We start from the raw sequence: 21834 nt of genomic DNA, 5'->3' as shown, positions 1-21834 counted from the left end.
GAAGAATTACAGTATAATCTGATGGATACAGATGAGGAGAAGAAAGAAATGAAGGTCAAATAAGTATAAAAACAGTTTGTACATTGTTGTGCGATTGTGAGGCGATGTGAGAGGAGGCTGAATCATAACAAAGAGATAAGTGACTGAGTCGAATGGCCTGACCGTCCTTGTGCTCTTCAGCAGGTGCTTTATTTGGCAGCTGATGTTCCTGATGTACAGTGCACACAGGCTGAAGAGCAGCACTGACCTCTGCTGGCTCAATAGGGATGTATTAATGTGAGTATTCAAGATTGAAGTCACTCTATATACAAAATGATTGTGTATCTTTTACTATCTTTAACTGTATGTCACTAAAATATATCAAAAGGTATTGGTTTTCTTTCCACTGATCTACAATAAATTGGTTGATGATAATCAAATACCAATTTAACTTAAAAATATGGCAGTACAGTTTCAGGATGAAAGTATTGTATTTTTTCAAAGTATATGATATATGTGCATTTGAAAAAGTATGTCAAAGTGTCCATTAAAGAATTCAAACATACGTAAAACCACAGGATGAGACTTAGTAATATGGAGGTGAATACATAAAAGAAAAAGGCTGCCTCAAACATTTTCAAAATAAACTAACCTGAAAAGCTACTAGGCTGAACTCAGAACCTTGTATGTCACAAACTTTCATAAAAACTGATGACAGTGCAAAACCAAAGAGCTCTAATGTTCACTGTGCCCACTTGTTTGCGTCTCAGCTGTCTCATAACTAGACTCAACAAGATCCTCACGTGTTTTTGGGTTTTTGTTTGCAGGATTTTGGGTTCAGGCCTCAGAATTTTAAAATGCATAAGTCCATAGAAGCAAACATAGAATATAATCAATGAGAGCCTGACTAAATGATTCAGAACATAACGAAACACAAGCACAAAAAGTCAAATGTTTGATTTATTTCAGGCAATAACACATTCACTGAACGATGTCAAATAAAAGCTTTTAATTTCATACACACACATTCATACGAATTATCCTGAGCAATACAACATCCAGATGTTGACAGACTTAAGCCTTATGCCTAAACAAAGCACACTTTCCAAGGAAACACAATTAAAAATCAGCCTTCTTAGAAAAGCTTAAGTCTATCCTGCTTCTGTAGACAAAAAGGAGGAGCAGCTTTCCAGGTTTGTTACCAGGTTTGATGTTACAATCAATGATCAGTGCTCAAGCCGCGATTACTAAAATCATTTCTCTCATTCGAGTGAGATCAGGTTTGTTTTGTTTCAGACACTCTCACATGAAGAATTTCAGACATGTGAAATAGAAGCAAAATGCACGTCCCTGAGCTAAAAGAGGATTCATGATGTGTGCTGCGTTTTATACAACAGCATTTAGAACTTTTCATTGGCACTTTATTGCGAAGAAGAGAAGTAAAGTCCTTCTAGCACCGGACAATGTTCATGTGACACTTAATCAAGAGCCACTGCAGTGTGTCAGAAACTATGATGTGATTTTCAATTAAAAAAAGTCAATCATGGAGCGGTCAGAGGAAGACACGAGGGTTGGCGTTTTCATCACCAGTGTAGACTGAATCCTGGACGTTTCCACCTCTATAGAACTGTCGGCGGTTCAGTTTGCTAGGCGCAGAGACGTACCACATGACCACACCTGTTGGGTTCACTGACACCACAAAGTTAGTGGAGTCTTTCAGGATCATGGTCTTGTCAGTGAAGACATCGTAGATCTAAGGGAAAGTAAAAGAGCAAAAGTGAGTCATTCCTCTGTCAAACTCATATGGATGTAGTTTCAAACAGATGTGATTAAAGCATCTGCCTGTGTCTATTTTGTTGCCCCTGGCTGACAATGAGGTACATCTTATGTCTGCTGAACTTGTCCTGTACATGCACGAGTAGTGCTGTCTGACAAACAATCTCAAACTTCTTCCTTTCCACAGTTAAAAGTAACAGTCAGTGTGAATCATCTCTGTACCTAATGTAAAAGAACAGCTGTTTTTAGAACATTCTCTAATACCTACCCACTGGTTGTGCTAACAGACATCATAGATAACTGTTGCTGAAAGCCCTGTTTGCTACAGAAGGCCGTGAAGAAGCATCACTATTAATTTCAGTCTGTATTGGAATCAGCTAAAAACCCTTAACAGGAGCTTCAACTGTGTGTCTGTCCAGTAGATCAGAACTGCAGTGCGACAAATCAATGCAGAACACAGATAATAAAGACAGACATGATTATTATATGTTTGGTTGAAATCATGTTTTAAGGAGGGATCTTAAGTAAACACACAGTTACCTTCTTATTTTAAAGTAGCTGTGGTAATGAGATTAAATGAGAAAAAAACATGAGGAATTTCAAAGTTCAAATAGGATTTATGAATATCAGACGAATCCCTGTAATAATATGGTTAATACAATGATAAATATTGATAATTACAAACAGTAACAAAGTTCGTACAGTCGTGTAATAAAGTGTAAAGCACTATGATAAAAAGGGTTCAGCTGCTGGAACGATGGGTCATCATTACAATACAGAATTTCTGGTTTATCAATGTATTTAACAGCCAAGGAGGCAGACGGCTTTTAATTCTTAACACAAATATATAGTTTAATATGCATCTATATTCGACTGACAGGTGCTATTCTGGGTCCGTTTCACATGAATGTTGTTCCAGGTTTTCTATCTTGTTAAAAAAAAAGGATTCTTAAAGACACTGAACAGTTTCCAGTTATCTATGTGACGTTTAACAATCCTGAAACTATGACTGCCTTGAAGACTACAGAGGACTCACTTTGTAGCTGCCGGTGGTGTAGTTGAGTTTGCTTAGGGAGGTTTGGTAGCGGTAGGGCATATCAGTACGACGACTGAAGAATACCAAAGCGCTGGCATCGCTCGACAGGGGGCGCCAGAACACTTCAATGTTACTCTTCTCCTGGGGAAGAGAAACATTCAGGGTGTGAATAATGGCATACGAGTAAGAAACACTTTGCCAACAGGCAAGACAGTATCCATTTAAAAAGTGTTACCTTTACAAGGCGTCTGCCCTGGATGCCCATGGGGTCCTGGTTGATGCTGATAACCATTTTGTTCTGCAAAATGCTGCGTGCTTCGCTGCTGATGGTGCGCAGATCGTTGGACATGAAGAGAGGAGCAGCCATGATTGCCCACAGTGCCATCTGAGAGCGAGACTGGTCCTTGCTGAGGCCAAAGTCACCGATGACCAGCTGTGGAGGTTGAAGATAAAAGGAATATAGTATGATTTAATATCAGTAGCTTTTCTTTTATTAGCTCCTGCACCAGATAATGTGCATGCATTATGTTTAAAAAAAAAAAAAAGAAGTTCCAATCAAGAAAATAAAGCCTTTCTTTTTAACTTTTACCCACATTATTGAAAGACCAAATGTTAAAAAGGCAAGTGCAGGGCCTTTCAAAACCTTGTCATTCCATGAACTTTTTTGTCTCATGGATTAACTGTGCAGGCATATTTTCCTTCTCTGGCCCCTGATACCTACCATATCAGGGTCATTCCACCTTCCAGGTCCTGCTGCAGGTATCAGGACATCCTGGTTCTCAAAGAACCATTCGAGAATATTCAGCACACTGTCCCAAGAGTCCTGGATGTCGCCATAGTTACGCCACAGGTTGCAGATCTCGCCCAGCTGAGTGTAGTTTACCTGAGAGCATAAACAAGAAAAGACAAGTTGACGTGTAAATAGTGGATTTAAGGTGTTAAAACAAATCCTGATCCACATAAAAGTCTAATGATTTTTTTTCAATGATAGAAATTTGGAATTTTTGGAAGAAAGATGGAATCTATAAACCACTTCCTGTTTATACCTTAGGTGGCAGCCCCCCCTGGTAGGCCGGCCAACTGCAGGAGTAGCCAATAGGACGGCCTGTGGCATTTAAAGCCTTTGACATGAGAGGGTAACCTAAACAGGAGAGGAACAAGATCAGTAAAACAAGATCAAAGAACAAAATTCCAACACACAGAAAATTATCCTGTCCTCACCTTTCGCTTGCTCAGTGGCATTAGAATAACAGCCGTCAAATTTAAACATATCCACCTCCCAGTCGGCAAAGGTCTGAGCATCGATTTCAATCTTGTCCAGCGTGGTGCCAGGGTAACCCCCACAGGTGTGTGTGCCCATGTCCCCATAGATCCCCAGCTTAAGACCTCTGTCGTGCAAGTAGCGAGACAGTTTAGGGATGCCTCCTGGAAACCTGAGGATGATGGGAGAGAAAAAATGTAACATTATACCAGAGTGCACATTAAACAAAGAGGGACTCTAAACGAGTCCAGTGAAACTCCACTTGTTCTGTTATTTGTGGTCAGATAAGGGTTTGCCTCGATTTCATCCACACACTTCCACCTCGTGACGAGTTCAAGCTGATGCTGCATTTCTAAGAGTATACAATGGACCAGCGAAGTTACTGACTCTGTATTTTTTGAGTCATATGACTGTATGACAGTCACATTTCAAACACCTTGTTTAACAGTTTTACTGACCATCAAGCTTTGAAAGTTACAGCTCAGTGTTTCAGTGAGGAACAGACACTTCTGTTTATGTGTGAGTGGGTGTGTGTCTTTCTCTGTCAGCACTTACTAAAGAAAGTAGTGTACCCAATCTACACAAGCATCCAGTATATACTGCACTTTTACCTTTTAGGGTCAGCCTGCAGCCGGCCGTTTTCATCTCTTTCCATGGAGGACCAGCAGTCGTCGATGTTCACGTAGACGTAACCGAGTTCCCTCCAGCCGTCTTCTGAGAGTCTGTCAGCCATGTCAATGAACAGATTCTCACTGGAAAAAGACAGAAAAGTCTCATGAGGAGGTGATATAAATACATATGGAATGATATGTATGATGGCCATCTGATGGATGCAAGTCAAAGGCTTCAGTTGAATGAATCTATTAGCCTGAAAAGTTTTCAAAATGAGTTTGTCGGTTATTCTACCAGAAGTATTTCAATTACAGCCAAAGTTTGCGGAAGGGGACAACAACCTTGAAATGTTCCTTGCTGCAGTAACATTTTTATAGCAAATGAAACAACATTTCCTAAACAACAACACTATGCGGCAAGAGTGAAGCTGATCAGTACAGCTGCAGGTAAAACAGCTATTAAATGAGCTAAGTATGCTATAAAGCTTCTTATAGCTGAGGGGATTGTTGTAATAATTCTCTGTAGATTAATTTCAGGACCGATACCTTTCAACATTGTTGTAAGAATATTAATCAAAGCTGCTTTAAAGCTCCTGAGGACATTTCCTCTTGTGTTGATTTTGGCACCCCCCTGAGGACAAATGAGGACATGTTCTTTGCTGATATTGTCCTGTAAATGTTTAAGTAGGGGTTTTTTTAACAAAAACAATCTCACCTGCTTCCTTTTAAGAGTCAAACACATTACATTACATTTACATTACAGTTACATTACATTAGTCATGAGTTATTGCTGTTGAAAATGTAAAGAAGGCTGAAGTCTGTAGCGTGACACCTACCCCTCGGCAGTGATTATGAGCATGGAAAATGATTATACAGAAATAATCAATCTTCTCACTGGTGGTCTGGCTTGCTTTTATAGGTCATGAAGAGGCATCTGTATTTATTTCCGTTAATTTAATAACCAGTTTAAAAAAACTTCATAGGAGCTTTAACAAACTGTATTAATGTCACTGTGGCGTTGAATTACAAGAGCATCTACGTTGTAAATAAATTTTTAATTTGCCCATTGACGATATTCATTCAACAGGGTATTAACACAAACAGGTCTGGTTGTCAGAGCTCCACACCTCTAACAACACCAAGACAATGTGTTTGTCATCCATCAACACACCAGAGCGTTACTCTTGAGCCATGCGTCTGATTGGATGATACTAATATTTGCCCGCATCCTTTACTTATCTAAAGGTTATATCTCACAAAGCTGATTCAGACACCAAAATGGAAGAGTTGATCTCTTTTGACCTCACATGAAGAGAAAGTTCAGAGCATGTCTGTACGCTAAAAGTTGGTGACACTGTGACATGTACCAACATAATGCCCATGCAATTTACTGTGTACAGTATTTTAATGATATGTCATTCAAATTCCCTCCAAGGTGAGACAATATTTATTTTAGAGTCCCCCTGCTTTTGAGAGAAGATTAAGCTACGTTTCCGTGCGTGATATTCATAGGATGTTCACTTGCCTGATGCAGTTCTTGGGGTCATTTTTACAGTCAATGTCGCAGCGGAATCGTTCCCATGCCAACCAGCCCATGGGAGGGGTCCTCATCACTCCATTGTCGAGGGCAAAGGTGGCCGCAGAAAGCACTGATGCCAATAAAAACACTGCCAAATGCATTTCTGCAAAGACAAAACGATGAATCAGATGTACAGTGGCTCAGCAATGTGTTCTCAGTGTGCACGAGGTGTGACACTGCCATCGGTTTACATTTTAGTGCCACATGTCAGGAGTCTGTCTGTTACAAAACTCCACCACCTGAGTCTCACCTGACTGGGTGTGACTGTCTCAGAGAGCAAGACACAACCAGCCAGGTGACTTCTCCCATCAAACACCCAGCTGACTTAACGAACATTCAGAACGTATTAAAAGGGCAGAACTTCCCTACAACATGTCAGAAAAAGAAGAAATAAGCATGAATTAACAAAACAGGATACACATTATCTTCATTTGAGTCTTTTACTTTTTTGTTTCTACCTATCTTAAAAACTGTACCTTTTTTTCCAAGAAGTATTTAGTAATTAGCGACAAAAAAACAAAAACTACAAATAAATGCACGTGGATTTCATGAATCTGTTTAAACAGTCAGTGTTTGCTCAGCTTCATACACTTACTATCTTGCAGCCAAACTTACTGAAAGCAGAGACCAGCAGTCGGTCGAGGGGATGCAGTCGAAGATGTATGAAGTCTGCTCACAGTCCGGCTCTCTGTTTTTATGTTCACTCCGCTCAGACCTTCAAATAAACAGTAAAAGCGTAATTAACTTCTCGTCAGCAGTCAGGAAGGGAAGCCACGGTCACGTGACACGGCGTATCGTCAGCTGACCATGAAGCAGGAAGCTGGAGGGGGAAAGTGTGTAGTTCCTTTCCTCTTTCATGTCACTGCAGCTAAGGTAGTAAGTGAAGTATTAATTTAAGGGTTTTACAATAATACACCAACTCATCTGCTAGTAATGCTTATATCTTGTCAGTTAATAGCCCTGGAAGGGTTTTTGTAAAGACTACAAAAACGCAGGGTACAAATAAGTGTATGCAATTTGATGTAGAGTTTGATTGATTAAATTTATTTCAGAGATATCAAATAAAATCAAACATATAAAAAATACAAAACAAAATGAAAAGCATGAAAATACAATAAACAAAAAACAATGTTCAAATTATTTCACAAAAAAAGAAAAAAGAAAAATTACATATATTCAATTGATATGCCTGAAAAGGAGTAGGAAGAAGTATAAAACTTATTTAATCCTACCCCTTAGAGTATGTGGCAGTTCTGAATTTACCACTGCAATCCACACAAAAAAAAGTATTGAAAGAATAGCTGGGATTTAGGTAACCCCTACAGAACAAATGTCGTTGTGGACATAAGATTTAGTGGAGGAACTGGGTAAAAAACAGCCTGTAAAAGCACCTGTTAAAAAAAGAGTCACACCACACCCGAATAAACTGTTGATTATTTCAAAAGCACAACTGCTGAAACTACAGCACATTCAGTTCATACCTCTGTGTGAACTTAATGCAGTTCACTAACATCATTCAAAGTGATGGATCTTTATTGCCATGTTTAAGGTTATGGTCTTCACAGTAAAACATCCATAGGAGTTATACAACGTGTAATAAGTGATAAAAGTGGAGCAGCAGTGTGGAGGTTGCCACTTTGTTTTGACATGAATAATGGGCAGGGTACAAGAAAAAACAAAGCCCTGTTGGAAGCTTTAATCTGTTTGTCTGGACTTCTAATCCATCTAAATGATATTGTGTCTGGAAGCGGTTAAAACTCATAAATAGTTGGAAGGTGTTCAGAAGCCACATCACAAAACTGAATTTCTTTTAAGGGATCACATTTCGAATGAGTAGGTCAAGAATCCTTTTGATCCTCGAGCATCAAGAGCCGAGTTCAGCGGAGTCCAACAGGTGCTGCACAAAAAAAAAAAGCTAGTTTTTTCTAAACCATTGAAAACAATGTAACACGTCTTTATCTTCACGTGTTCTCATTAACATTCAAAAAGCTCAAATTTAAAACTAGAACATGTTTAATAAATATATTAGATCTGGTACCAGGTTGACAGTTTGCAAAGATGATGATTTTATAGACTATAGTGACAATGGTGTTATTGTTTTTAATGATACAGATTTATATCAACCCTACAAGTCAAGTTACCATACTGACAAACACTAATAAAGTGTTTCTTGATTTGTTCCACCCCCTGGGGTCAAAAGTGACATCAAACAGGAAGAGGTGGAGCCTCTGAGCTTGATGCACAGCAGAAGCCACCAGGAGCCATGACAGAAACAAGCCAGGGTAAGGATATGTAATAAAAACAGCAATAACATCAGTAACTGTATTTTTTTTTACATTGTATCAGATAACCATGCAGCTGCTTTAATGTGTTTGACAGAGAGTTTAGAGTTAATGTCTGAAGAGGATCTTTAAGCTGCAGCCTTATTACAGAGTTGCTTTTGTGATTCCTAAAATGACTATTGGTAGAATAAGAAACGTTTTATGCAGAGATAAAAAAAAAACATGTATTCACTGAAGCGTGTAGGTGGTGAGATGGTCTGCTGAAATGTTTGTTTTTATGTCGTATTACAGACAGACTTCCTGGTTTTAAGTTTCAGCATGGACACACTCAAGTGCTTTCATTTTCCTCTTAAAGTGACAGGCGCAGTCAATAACACTCGAAGAGCAGCTCATTCATTTAGGAGGAAGAAGTATACAGAAACTGTACTCTGTTGAAAGTAGCTATACCACAGTACAAAAAGTAAATTGATACAAGTAAGAATTTTCAAAAGTTCAGATTTATGATTAAATATACTTCAAGTACCAGATGTGAAAGAACTACAAGTGAAATCATTTGGTGCTGCATAATAATGTAAAATGTATAATATATAAAGTGCATATACTGTATATCATTTTGAGTACATTATATAGTTATGGGAAGTTTGATCCAAAACAAAATTCATTTTATCATTAATCATGTTTTATTTTGGTAAATCTTTTATGTGCAAAAAACTAAACTACACTACTTCATAGCTGTCCAATACATTTGATAAAGTGAAAAATAGATAGATAGATAGATAGATAGATAGATAGATAGATTTTCCTTTTTCTGCCAACTCCCTTTTTATAATATTAACAAGAATAATAATGTACTTTAGAATGTATGTGCATTTTGTTTTTGGTAAATTTACTTATTTTCTTTCAACCAGTGGTGAAAATTAATTAAGTGCATTTTCTCAATACCTATATTCTCCTGTGTTTGTCCTCCCAGGTGTTTCTGCAACATTAAAGACAATCCTCCAGAGTGCAGCAGCAGGTTTTGCTTTTGGAGAAGCTGCTTTATTTGCAGTAGAGCCCACATTGATTGAAGATGACGTCCTGCTGTCGGCTGCCACTCGGGCTGCAGGACGAGCTGGGTCCACAGGTGTTGGGGTGGTGATGGCGTGCCTCGTTTTCACCTCTGTGCTCATTTCTCTGGGCAGCGGTTTCCTCCTCACTGCCATGGGGATGAAGCTGTGGAATAAAGGGGGATTGAGAATGCCCTGGTTCGTGGAGGTCACAATGGGAGTTTTCATCGTGCTGGGTGCTGTTGGAAGTGGAGTTTTAGCAGGCCTCCTTCCACCATGGATCTACATGTCAGCCCAAGGCATTCTGGTAGTTGTAGTCTACTCATATTCAAACATTAACGACATGACCACTGCCCTGCTAATCATTTTTGCTACTCTCTACCTTAGCATAGTTTATGGCAGAATGGGTGTCATAGCTGGACTTGTCAGCATGGGATTTACCATCTCCCTGCTTTGTGCTCTTCGAAAGGCCCTAATGGATCAGACAACACAAAGACCACGATCTAAAACTGGATGCAAATTTCTGGAGAGGATTTTCTTCTACTCTGTGTTTGTGGGGATCTTGGGGTTTTGTATAGGTTTATGTACAGGTGTAGCAGAAAAGGTGCTTGAAGAAGAGGTGGTTGTAATGCTGGAATCTGTCCTCTGGGTGGCATTTCTATCTGCAGGGCTGCTGGGAGCTGGTCTGGGAACAGTGGCCATGGTGGGACTGGGTCCAGACATGGCTGGAAAAGTCGCTCTAGGAGCTGCTGTAATATCATCAGTTTCCTTGAGAGCCTTACTGCAAGTTTCTCTAGGGGCCCGAAGTAGCACAGGGGGGATATTAGGAGCTACTACAGCTGCAGGAGTGTCACTCGGAGCTGCGAGTGTTGCAGCAAACCAAGCTTTCGGAACAAGAAATTCAGCTTTGGTAGTTTTAGGTTCCGTTGCTGGCGGTGCAATTCTTGCAATGCGAGGTTTAGCACTTAAATCTTCTATGCTGACGACATCAGAACTTCTAACAATAACAATTGTTGCAGTGGGGGCCTTTGTACTTGGTGCACCCAAGAGCCCATTCAACACTCAGGTGAATCTACAAAGGGGCCTTCTCACGGGGCCAGAGCTACTTAAAGGAATCGGCATGGAGACGGTCACCGCGGCAGCAGCACCTATTGGAGCCGGGGCACTAGGGGCCGCAGCTCTTGGTACTGCAGCTCTGGGGAAACTGGGAACTGTGGGAGTTCTGGTGGCCATACTTTTGGCTTTAGGAAGTACTCTTAGTGGTATGATAGGAAAATCACCAGCAAAGGAAAGTGCACACACAGACTGATTGACAATTTGTTTGAATCTGCATGCTGCTTGTGAGCAGATAAATGTTTTTTAATGAGGGTTTTAACTGAGAGGAAGTGTAATAACTTTTTTGAATGAATACTGACACTACATGAAAACCACATTTGTTTTTTGATCAAAATTGACAATTGAGACAAAATGTTGTAACAACCAGTGTTGAATAAAATGAATGATAAATGTGAAATAAGCTTGCCTTTGAATAGTCACTAATATATTCCAATCTTTGTATTTATGTGTAAAATGCTAGAGGAACAAATACATAGGTTTTTTTTTTATTTCTATGAGTTAATAATGATACCCTTTTCCTTCCCTCCTCATGCCATCATTTCTGCATTTCCCAAGACATAATTGTCACAGTCAGTTACTTTGGTTTCATCTTAGCAACAGTAACAGAGGACTTGCTGTTTGGAAAGAGGAGGGTGAGTGGGAGGAGAGATGAGCAGAGAACAACATCAGGAGACTGGAGAGCATCTTACAGTAGAGTCATCTGTGCATTAAAGGAAATTATGGATTCACGCTTCAAAATAAGATTTCATCTTTTCTATGTATACTCAGATTACCCTTACTAGTATGGTATGGAAATGGATATACACCTGTTCCTCTGGGTACATTGGTCTATCATGGCAGCACACAGGACCTCAGCTGCAGGAAAGAAGATGTTGCAAGAAGTTTTTCCTCTAAAACTGCCTGGAGGAAAGAGCAGCTCCAACACTGGGAGATACTCTGAGAATCTAAACTTCTTTTAAGGAAGTTGATGAAATCATAAAATGACGAAAGGATGAAAACAATTTAAAAATAAGGGTGATTTTTCATGGTCAAAATGTGGATTAGTAATTTTAGGAGCATTTTATGTTGGAATTGTTTCCTGTACTACCATTGTTTGACATGGATGGATTATTGCACATTAATTAAACAATTAGCGTGTCTCCAAAAGTAGCACAAAGATGGGACGCATCACAACTTTTCCATTGGTTTTGTTGCTCTGTATAGCCCAGGAATAACAGTATTACTTCAGAAAGGGTCATTTTAAAATATCAACATGTCTTTGAACCGGGTGCACGCCACAGACACGGAGCAGTCTGCGGAGTGCTCGGTGGAGTATTCGGCCCAGTTTCCCAGTGACTCCAGCCACGCCGCGCGTCGTGCCCGTGAGGTGACCGTCCTCCAGGCGAGCTGCTGCCGCTGCCTGCCGAGCGCGGTGCGCCTCACTTTCATCCCAGAATCCCTGGAAAGGATTTACCAAAACTACTTCCGCCGACAGAGACAAGAAAACCTGCTAATACTGGGGATGTTTGCGGCTCTTTTTAACAGTTTTATCATCATAATGTGCGCGGTGGTGTACACTGGGGACAAGCTGGCGATGGTGGTGGTCGCAGCGGTGGGTCTTGTTGCGGATATAGTTCTCTATGTGCTTTGTCTGCTACAGAAGCTTCCTTCCTCACCTGTGTGGCGCGGAGCAGTGCCGTACATACTGTGGCTGATGATAACCGTCCACGTTTTGTGTTACATGTGTCTGAATTATGAGCGTTTCCCTCAGGGCAGTGACTCTGTGGGCTGGCAGGCGTTTTTCAGCTTCTCCTGCTTCCTGACGCTCCCCCTGAACTTGGTGCCGCTGCTGCTGCTCACCGCGCTCTCCTGCGGGGTCCACACGCTTGTGCTGGGGGTCACTGTGGCTCAGAGGTTTGAGGATAATCTGCAGGGGGCCATGCTAGTGAGACAGGTAAATATGGCCCCGTGGTAACAGTGATATTGACAAAGCACCTGTGACTCAGGAAGGAAAGAGGCCCTTCAAATATGTTATTATTTTGTGATGTGTCTTGACCGTTTGGTTGAAACAATGTTTAAATAAAAGTAAATAGGCAATATCGAATAGGCTGTTCAGTTGTTATTTATCATTTTAATTAATAAATAATGTACTTTAAAAAAAAAATGTTTTAATTTTTGAACTTAAAATATTGGGTCCAACATGATGGTAGTTTTCTTTATAGATGCCACGTGATGCATTTTTTGTGAATTATATCATTAAGCAGGTGGCACAAAAGCATTACAGTATACTAGTACACCATGATGCTCCAGAGATGAAATAAAAATAGATTTAAAAAAAATGTAGAATTAGGTAAAAAAAAAATGTAAAAATGTAAATGCTTGATAAAACTTTTTTGTTTTACCTGCACTTTCCAAATTAGTCACTGATTGTATTGTTTTCTTTTCCAACTTTTCTTCATAAAAAAGCTTTCTATGTCTAATCTCAATGTTATAAATTATATTTTGTAATAACTGTGGAGTTAACCTTTATAACCTTCATTTTAATCATCCATCGGAACTGTTCTGGTTTATTAGTCTAGTAAAATTGGTTGCTAAACATAGTGGTAAATTCTCCCCGCCTGCCTTCAGCTATTTGCCAATGTGATGCTGTACCTGGGCTCAGCCATAGTGGGTGTGATGTCATACTACATGGCGGACAGGAAGTACAGGACAGCTTTTCTGGAGGCCCGTCAGTCACTCGAGGTCAAACTCACACTGGAGGAGCAGAGCACCCAGCAGGTTAGTTAGAGAAACACATAATACACAACCAGACTTATACTTTGCCCCAGAGAAACAGTACTGATTCTTATTTTGGGTGAACACACCTGTGTTGTTAAACACCCTGCTTCCTCATTACAGCATGTTTCCTCAGCTCAGGGCTAATAGGATGATTAGAGAGACTTTGTTTTCACCAGCGGAGCCTCCACCAGGGACCAGACTCCATGGTCAGATTAAGCTTTGATACAACATCATTTGGATTATGCTCCATGTGCTTTTAATTTCTAAATTATATGTAGGTCAAATATTTGGCATGAAAAAAAGGTGTGATGCAGAAATATAATACTAAGGGACCATTTGTTTGTGCAAACTGTTTTTTATTTTCAGTGCAACAAAATTATGAATAAACTGGCAACAATGAAAAGTTTCCTCAACGCCATTTTATTCTATATTAAAGCTAAAATGTATCCCATGCCACGCGGCTCTCAGTATTTTAAATCTATTGCAGATTGCTTTGATAGTTTGATTTAGAGATACCTTTGCTCAGTAAGTCTCCTCCCTTGGTTTCGCTGCTTGGTAAGTTAGTTAGTTAGTTAGTTACTTAAATGAGTGTAAATGACACTTACCAAAAAAACAAGAACACATTTTATTTTTAATGCCTGTCATAACTTAACATATTCCTCCATCTGTGGCTCCATGTAGGAGGATCTGTTATTGTCCATCCTTCCCAAACACATTGCTGATGAGATGCTGCAGGGCATGAAGAACCAGGCTGATCAGACAGAGGTGCAGCAGCAACAGTTCAACACCATGTACATGTACCGCCATGAAAATGTCAGGTCAGGGGGCACAAAATAACTTTTTCCTTCGGAGTTTACAAAGATTTAAGAGTCTCAATTGTCATACTTTGGTAAATGTGACGGTGAAAACTCTTCACTTCTCGTTTCAGTATCCTGTTTGCTGACATTGTTGGCTTCACCCAGCTGTCCTCAGCCTGCAGCGCTCAGGAGCTCGTCAAGCTGCTTAATGAACTGTTCGCCCGATTCGATAAACTGGCAGCAGTGAGTGTCTGACTCCTCTGTAGTTTCTCCACATGCTTGTTTCTCTTCCTCTTTTGAAACTTATTGTTCACCTTAACTGAAATAAAGTCATACCCATGAATACATATGAGCTAAGTTTCAAAAAAGGAAACGAAACGAGCGTAAAGGAAGTAGAAATTTTAGTGAAACTAGTCATTTTCAAGCTTAACCATTCACAATTCCTTCTTTCTAAATAATGCAAATGTTTTTCTTTGCTCCTTTCGCTCTAATATATACAATATGTCTTGCTCTGGGCTTGTTTTGCAGCAATACCACCAGCTCAGGATTAAGATCCTTGGAGACTGTTACTATTGTATCTGTGGTCTCCCTGACTTCAGAGAGGACCACGCTGCCTGCTCCATAATGATGGGTTTAGCAATGGTAGACGCTATCTCGTAAGTTTTAATCATATCAACGTAACAACTAAAAGAAATGCAAGCTGCAAAACAACAAATACACCCAAAGGATAGCAAATGGTTGAGGGGAAAGGGCAGTGAGGATTTTGATTTTATCACAGTTATTTTGTTATAAATCTGGTGTATACAACAACAAGGACACTGACTGATCCTCTGCTTTTCTTCTGGCTCTAGCTACGTGCGAGAGAAGACAAAAACTGAAGTAGACATGCGTGTAGGCGTTCACACAGGCACCGTGCTGGGAGGAGTGCTCGGGCAGAAGAGGTGGCAGTTTGATGTTTGGTCCACTGACGTCACTGTAGCCAATAAAATGGAATCAGGAGGGATCCCTGGGTAAGATAAAAAATATGTATCTGGCTTGTAGGGTAAGCAACCAACTTCTTTCAGGTGTTTTATTTAAAGGGTTTGTGTGTACTACCCAGGAGAGTGCATATTTCCCAGACCACCAAGGACAGTCTGCACGGAGAGTTTGAGCTGGAGCCGGGGGAGGGAGGGGAGAGATGCGAGTACTTGCAGGAGAAAGGCATCGACACATACCTGGTTCTTGTGTCTAACCAGATGACTAACGGGCTCAGTGGAAATGTGAGTGATTAATAATCCATTAAAGTCAATGTATTTTATTACTTTACCTGAGTTTTTCCTCTTATATTCCTCACTCAGAAACCAGGCACATTGTCCAACAGAAACTCAAATCAGTTGATCAACACTACAGCAACCAATGGGAGCCCAGCCTCACCCGAATCCACGTCCACCGAGTCCAAACACGAGGTGAATTGTGATGAATGTCTTTTATCATTTGGTAGCCGTATAAACCTGACTCCAATGTAGCCCATGGACTGGTCTGTCTATAAGTGGTTAAATATGGTTTGAAACAAACTCAATATCGTCTGTACAATGAAATGCAAAGACATTTTTATAATCTCACTGGATTATTTTACCTATAAACTCTTTCTTGTCTCGTTGAAAACCCACAGAGAAAGAAGATGGTCGAGGAACAAGTGATCAACAGACGACTGCAGCAAGAGCTTCAGGAAAGAGAAACTCAGCAAATGTAAGAAAAAGTTCGACAAGGGAAAAAGATAAAAACTCTTAACGGCTGTGGCTCATTTGGTAGAGTCGGTTGTCTCTTAATCAGAATGTTGGGGGTTCGATCCCCAGCTCCTGCAGCAGTATGTCCGATGTGTCCTTGGGAAAGACACTTAACCCCGAATTGGTACCGCTGCTTCGGCAAATGAATGTGTGTGAGTAGGATCAGTGAATATTGATGGACACTCTGCCGTCAGTGTGTGAATGGGTAGGTTTCACATGTGGTTTGAGTAGTCAGAAGACTAAAAAAAAACACTATACAAGCACAAGTCCATTTACCCATCCTTTTAACTTGAAAGTCCAAGGCAGGTTTTGCTAATAGGAAAGTCTTGTTTTCCTCTCTCAAGCCCTTTTTAAAGTATTTTTTCCTCTCATGTTAACAGAATGAAGGATAATCAGATCAATCGCGTGTCTCTGCGTTTTGTGGACGGGAAGTTGGAGGACCATTACTCTTCAGAGAAAGAGAAGCGAAGCGGAGCGGCTTTCTGCTGCTGCATCATAGTGCTCTTCTTCATCACGGCAATGGAGGTGTTGATAGACCCAGAGTGAGTTCACATCGCCTCTATCTTATTGCATTTAATAGTCCCTTCTAAAGACAAACGCATGTAAAAAAAAAAAATCATGCATGAATAAGCCAGCAAATTGACTACATATTGATGTTTTTGTTTTAGGTTGGCAGTGAATTATGTGACTCTGGCAATAGGAGAGTTTTTGTTGCTCATACTCACAGTCTGCTCTCTGGCTGCCATCTTTCCCAGGGTGAGAAAACTAAATTAGTATCCATATTTGCAGAGATGGTAAATAAATTCATTGTTTTTGCTTTACAACCTTTTTTGGCTGAATACCCTTAACAATAGTAATTTACACTGCTTCTGATACAGAGGGAACAACATTACTACAACATTTAATTTCTCATTTTAATCACATTTCATTTATTGGATAAAAGGTGATTCAGATTCTAAAATTTGCATTTGACACTGGGATATAGTTGAATAATATTGTTGTGTTTTTTTTTTTTGTCACAGATGTTCTCCAAGAGGTTGGTGTCTTTCTCGTTGTGGATCGATCGCACACGGTGGGCCAGAAACATTTGGGCAATGGCGGCCATCTTTGTTCTTACCATGACTGTGATTGCTGACATGGTTGGTACAAACACACTTTGTTATAACTCTGATTGCATGCATGTTTGTGTTCCGGGTTGGTCCTATGACTTATATATCCTCTCACTGTATTTGTAATTTCTTAAAACAAGCACAAGATTCATTGTGATAATTGCTAAATATTGCTTCATGATATGTTTTAAGCTAATCCACTCTAAAAGAAAACGAGGTACTTTAAGTCAAACATTACTGGGTATTAACTGTCGTATCAACCAACCCTAGTGTGTGTGTCTTCCCCTTAGTGAGTTTCCACTTTGTCCTCATCAAACTCTCACTGCCTTTCATGTGTCTGACTACATGCTCCCTGTGGGCTCCATTAGTTGTCTGTCTCGCTGCCTGCAGGCTCATTTGTCTAGACCCCACAGGAGCAGCCTGTTAAACACACTGCTGCATCTACGCCTGACAGGTGCACGCGACGCTAAAGTGAACTTCATATTTTTATGTCATAGCTGTCATGTAGAGATGACAGTCACACTTGACTTGAATGATATATCTGTTGTTGCTTTTGTAAAGTGCTTATTTTTTATTTATTTTTTTTTAATTCTTTTTTATTTTATTAAGCAAGAGTCCTATTTGTACATTGCAGGTCACATCTACGGAGTATAACCATTTATTTTTGTGTGGTTTATAACAGATTTTACAATGTGAAAAAGTGGAAACACAGGGCGTTGGTAGCCCTGCGGTTAGTGCGCACGCCCCATGTACGGAGGCTATAGTCCTCCAAGCGGGAGGCCTGGGTTTGAATCCGAGCTGTGGCTCACATGTCATTCCCCACTCTCCAGCAGATAGCAGTGAAGGGAAAAATATCAAATTAAGTCTGAGCTATAAACACTGGCTTACATTGACAGAAAACCACTCTTTGTTTCTGATGTTTCTGATGTTGTAGCTGAGCTGTGTTCCTCCGTCCTTCCGAGTCTTCAACAGCTCATCGGGCCCTGTACTGGAGTCATTCAGCGAACGAGGCTGTGCGGAGAACCCAAAGCATTACAGCTTCATGGCTGTGATGTCACTCATTGCCACCGCCATGTTGATTCAGGTTAGCCATCTGATTAAACTGGGCCTCATGGTGCTGGTTGTCACAGCAACTGGAGCTGTTAACATCTACAGCTGGCGGGACATCTATGACCTGTATGACTACATGCACTTTGCCTCATACAGGTCAGAATCTTTATCTGTTACAGTTGTTGGGCCAATACATTAATTAATAATAGAAAGTAGAAGCAGTTTATGTATGTTATAGTAACTACTCTGCCCCTATCTTCGTGTTTCCAGAACATCCATAGTGCCATCCAAATACCTAATGACCATGATGATCATCATCATGATGATTGGCTTCTACTTCTTTGCCCGACACGTGAGTAACTTTTTCAGGCAAACACACAATGTGTCACACTGTGCTGACCCCCAGAGACTTATGAAAAGAAGCAGTTGTAGCCTCTTGGTTTCAAATGTGAAGAAAATGCGGACGTGCCTCATACCTACATTCTTTTTAATGGCAAGCAGGGGGAACGTGTACTAATTCCAAGATGCCTAATGATTTTATGATGTCAAATGTTATCTTGTGCTTGTAGTCTTCTTGACTGTGAATGAGGTTAATGTGAAGTTATAGTCCCATTAAGAATCAAAGTGACAATAAAGAAGTGTTAGCTTTAGGCCCTGGCTACTTATGATTGAAAAGTTACTACCACAAAGACATGCAAGGATAGAGATCTAGTAATATATATCCACTTGTTGAATATATAGTGTTGCTTGTGGACAGAAACAAGACAAGATGGTGATAGCCAAAATGTTGAACTCAAGGGTTATACAAAAGAAAGGGTTGATGTCACTCCAGTCAACTTCATATAAAGTCTATGACCCATTGCCTGTCTGCCAAGGCTTTGAAAGTCAGCACCTAAAGAGTTAATTTTCCTTCTTCCCTTCCAGCTGTTCTAAACTTTCTAAAATGTTGTGTTTTTCCCCAAATAACTAAGTCACCTTCTCTCATAATCTTACTTTTATACGACTTTCATTCCTTCCTTTGTGTATGAAGTTGGAGCGACAGTCCAGGAAACTGTTCCTGTGGAAGATTGGTGTCCATGACCAGAAGGAGAAGGTGTTCGAGATGAGACGCTGGAACGAAGCTCTGGTGATCAATATGCTGCCAGAGCACGTGGCCAAACACTTCCTGGGATCTAAGAAGAGAGATGAGGTACGTAAGAACATGAGCCAGGTCATTGTATCATTTTAATGCATAGGGGCAGTGAGTGCAGAGTTAGAGAAATTCTATGAGTAACAGATTGATTCTATTTAAAAGCAACGTAATGTACTGTTGTTAATTGCATCTGATGAAGGCCTCTGTGTCTCATCACAATGCTTGGCATATCAGTGCCATCTTGTGGTCCATTTCAAAATAGCATATTTGTGCTCCCTGGTGTAACCTACCTAGGCAACTGGGATATAGCTTTTTGTAAAAGAAAAATAATCAATTTCAAATAAAAGCAAGCTAACACCATGTCACTTGTCATTTAAAGGAGCTGTACAGCCAGTCTTACGAAGAAATAGGTGTGATGTTCGCCTCCATCCCCAACTTTTCTGATTTCTACACTGAAGAGAGCATCAACAATGGAGGCCTCGAGTGTCTGAGGATTCTCAATGAGATCATCTCAGACTTTGACAGCGTGCGTACCTGCAGTGGTTGTACAGCTGGTTCTAATTATTGAGATCATATGTCACAAATGTCCTTAACCTTCATAGATTTCGAATGCCTTTACAGGTCACGTTGGCTAACATGTGTCTACTCTCTATGCCAGTTATTAGACAGGGATGAATTTCGCTGGATCACCAAGATTAAGACAATAGGAAGCACCTACATGGCTGCCTCAGGGCTCACCCCAGAAAGCAACACCAATGGATACAGCAACCGCAAGGTGTTAACACCTTCAATCTTTAAATTATATTCTTCTTCTTTTTTTTTTTTTAGAGATATACCAATTCATGGTGCCATATTATCTTCACTGTCTGTACTGTAAATACTGATGATAGTGAGCGTGAAGTTGTGGTGTTGTTCCATAGCCGGAAGATCAGTCCCTGATGGAGCGCTGGCAGCACCTGGCGGACCTGGCCGACTTTGCTTTAGCTATGAAAGTCACCCTCAGCAACCTCAACAAACAGTCCTTCAACAACTTCATGCTCCGGATTGGTCAGTGGATGAACTATCATGTGTGTGTGTTAGCCTGTCCATGTGTGCATTAAGAAGCTGGTTTGTAAATATATTCCCATTGATCTCGTTCAGGTCTTAATAAGGGCGGAGTTCTAGCTGGAGTTATTGGAGCTCGTAAGCCTCACTATGATATCTGGGGCAACACCGTCAATGTGGCAAGCAGAATGGAATCCACTGGAGTGATGGGAAACATCCAGGTAAAATCACACTTAAAAGTAACTGCTGTGTTCTGTTATTATTCTCTTTTGTCCTCAATGTTACGCCGTACTCTGCCCTCAGGTGGTGGAAGACTGCTATGACATCTTAAAGGAGTATGGCTTCCGTTTTATTCGAAGAGGTCCCATCTTTGTCAAAGGGAAAGGGGAGCTGCTAACCTTCTTCATGAAAGGAAAAGACAAACCCAGCAGCAAATGTGGTCCAGTGACCACTGCCCTTCCACACCAAGTTGGAGACATTTCTTGACTCTTTGGACTCTTGATGTCCATTCTGCTCAGTTTCTCTCATATGAACAAGCTCTTCACATATTTTTTGATACTCTGTAGCAACGAAGTACAAATGGTAGTACAAACACTCAGACAACTAGTACTATAATGAGCATTACAAATGTAAAATAGCCTTTCTCCCAGAGAGGAATTTAAGAACAGAAACAAATTCTATAGCTGTAAATAATGGTCAGATACAGTTGACTGTCCATCCTGCATTTTTATCACTTTGGGCTTGATTTATAGAGTACTATGAGAATTAAAAGCACCAAAACAGACTTAAAAAATATTTTTTTTTGTGCAGTTTCTCCTGGGTTCAGGTCTTGTAAAACCATACAGGTTAATCACACTGTATTTATGTTGTTAATAAAATATATTTGCACTAAATGTTTGAGATTGTCTGTTAAATGAAGATGCAATGTGGGTAGGTTAAGTGGAGTGTTTAAACTGAATTACACAAGTCATCTGAACATGAAGCCAGATACATTACTAAACAGTTTGTTTCCAAGCCCCACCTGTCCACACAGCTGTTATCATTTTTCTTTCTTCTTTAACTCAGGGTTACAGCACGTTTTTTGTATTTAGAATGAGAATAACAATGATCTATGCCAAATATCACTACCTACGTCTTGGCATGTTAGAATGCTAATAAATTGCTAAAGGCCTAGACATTTTTGCATAAATACAGATAATTTGAATGATGAATTATGTAATTTCAAATATAGTGTTGTTCATTGTATCATTTGTCTGTTCACTTATTTGCACATGAAAACATTTTTTTTTTTTTTTAAAACACATGTTGAGTCTGACAATAAGGGTTCCTGTAGGATAAAATTAAACACTTGCATTGAGCAGTTAGTCAAATCACTTGTATTATTTCCTCTAAAGCCCAGTCAAGGCTGCCAAGAAAATTGTCCATTTTTGTAAGCGCTTGTTTTATCATGTAGTCTTTTTCATGTGTGCTTAATTTGGTGAAATGACATGACA

General features: G+C 40.1%; 2 protein-coding genes across 5 annotated transcripts in view; one reads left to right on the top strand and one right to left on the bottom strand.

Moving 5' to 3' along the window:
- Positions 1–926: 926 nt before the first annotated feature.
- LOC132985078 (alpha-N-acetylgalactosaminidase-like) overlaps positions 927–21834 on the bottom strand; it is a 423896-nt gene continuing 402988 nt past the window's right edge. For all 3 annotated transcript variants that reach the window (XM_061052233.1, XM_061052236.1, XM_061052235.1), the window contains exons 2-9: positions 6185–6345; positions 4664–4800; positions 4013–4224; positions 3838–3932; positions 3513–3674; positions 3027–3224; positions 2792–2932; positions 927–1732 (exon numbers count right to left, since the gene is read on the bottom strand). In XM_061052233.1, coding sequence (XP_060908216.1) covers positions 1532–1732; positions 2792–2932; positions 3027–3224; positions 3513–3674; positions 3838–3932; positions 4013–4224; positions 4664–4800; positions 6185–6343 — 1305 coding nt within the window. In that variant the 5' untranslated portion in view covers positions 6344–6345 and the 3' untranslated portion in view covers positions 927–1531. The remainder of the gene's footprint in view (positions 1733–2791; positions 2933–3026; positions 3225–3512; positions 3675–3837; positions 3933–4012; positions 4225–4663; positions 4801–6184; positions 6346–21834) is intronic.
- LOC132985076 (adenylate cyclase type 3-like) lies at positions 7047–21624 on the top strand. Of its 2 annotated transcripts, none has more exons than XR_009675020.1 (23): positions 7047–7115; positions 8058–8136; positions 8443–8524; positions 9495–12619; positions 13294–13443; positions 14125–14261; positions 14372–14483; positions 14769–14896; positions 15092–15250; positions 15340–15499; positions 15578–15685; positions 15892–15968; positions 16387–16548; positions 16675–16762; positions 17029–17145; positions 18050–18321; positions 18436–18517; positions 19196–19354; positions 19677–19823; positions 19956–20072; positions 20199–20344; positions 20438–20562; positions 20645–20665. XR_009675020.1 is itself a non-coding variant. In XM_061052221.1 (23 exons), the coding sequence occupies exons 4-23, from the start codon at positions 11939–11941 to the stop codon at positions 20825–20827; spliced, it is 3291 nt and encodes a 1096-aa protein (XP_060908204.1). In that variant the 5' UTR covers positions 7048–7115; positions 8058–8136; positions 8443–8524; positions 9495–11938; the 3' UTR covers positions 20828–21624. The 2 variants fall into 2 exon arrangements, 1 of the variants encoding a protein (XP_060908204.1); XM_061052221.1 differs by having other exon boundaries at positions 7048–7115; positions 20218–20344; positions 20645–21624.

Source organism: Labrus mixtus, chromosome 12 (assembly GCF_963584025.1).
Source record: "Labrus mixtus chromosome 12, fLabMix1.1, whole genome shotgun sequence".
Taxonomy (NCBI): Eukaryota; Metazoa; Chordata; class Actinopteri; order Labriformes; family Labridae; genus Labrus; species Labrus mixtus.
Note: the sequence above shows the minus strand (reverse complement) of the source record. Positions and strands in the feature narration are given on the sequence as shown.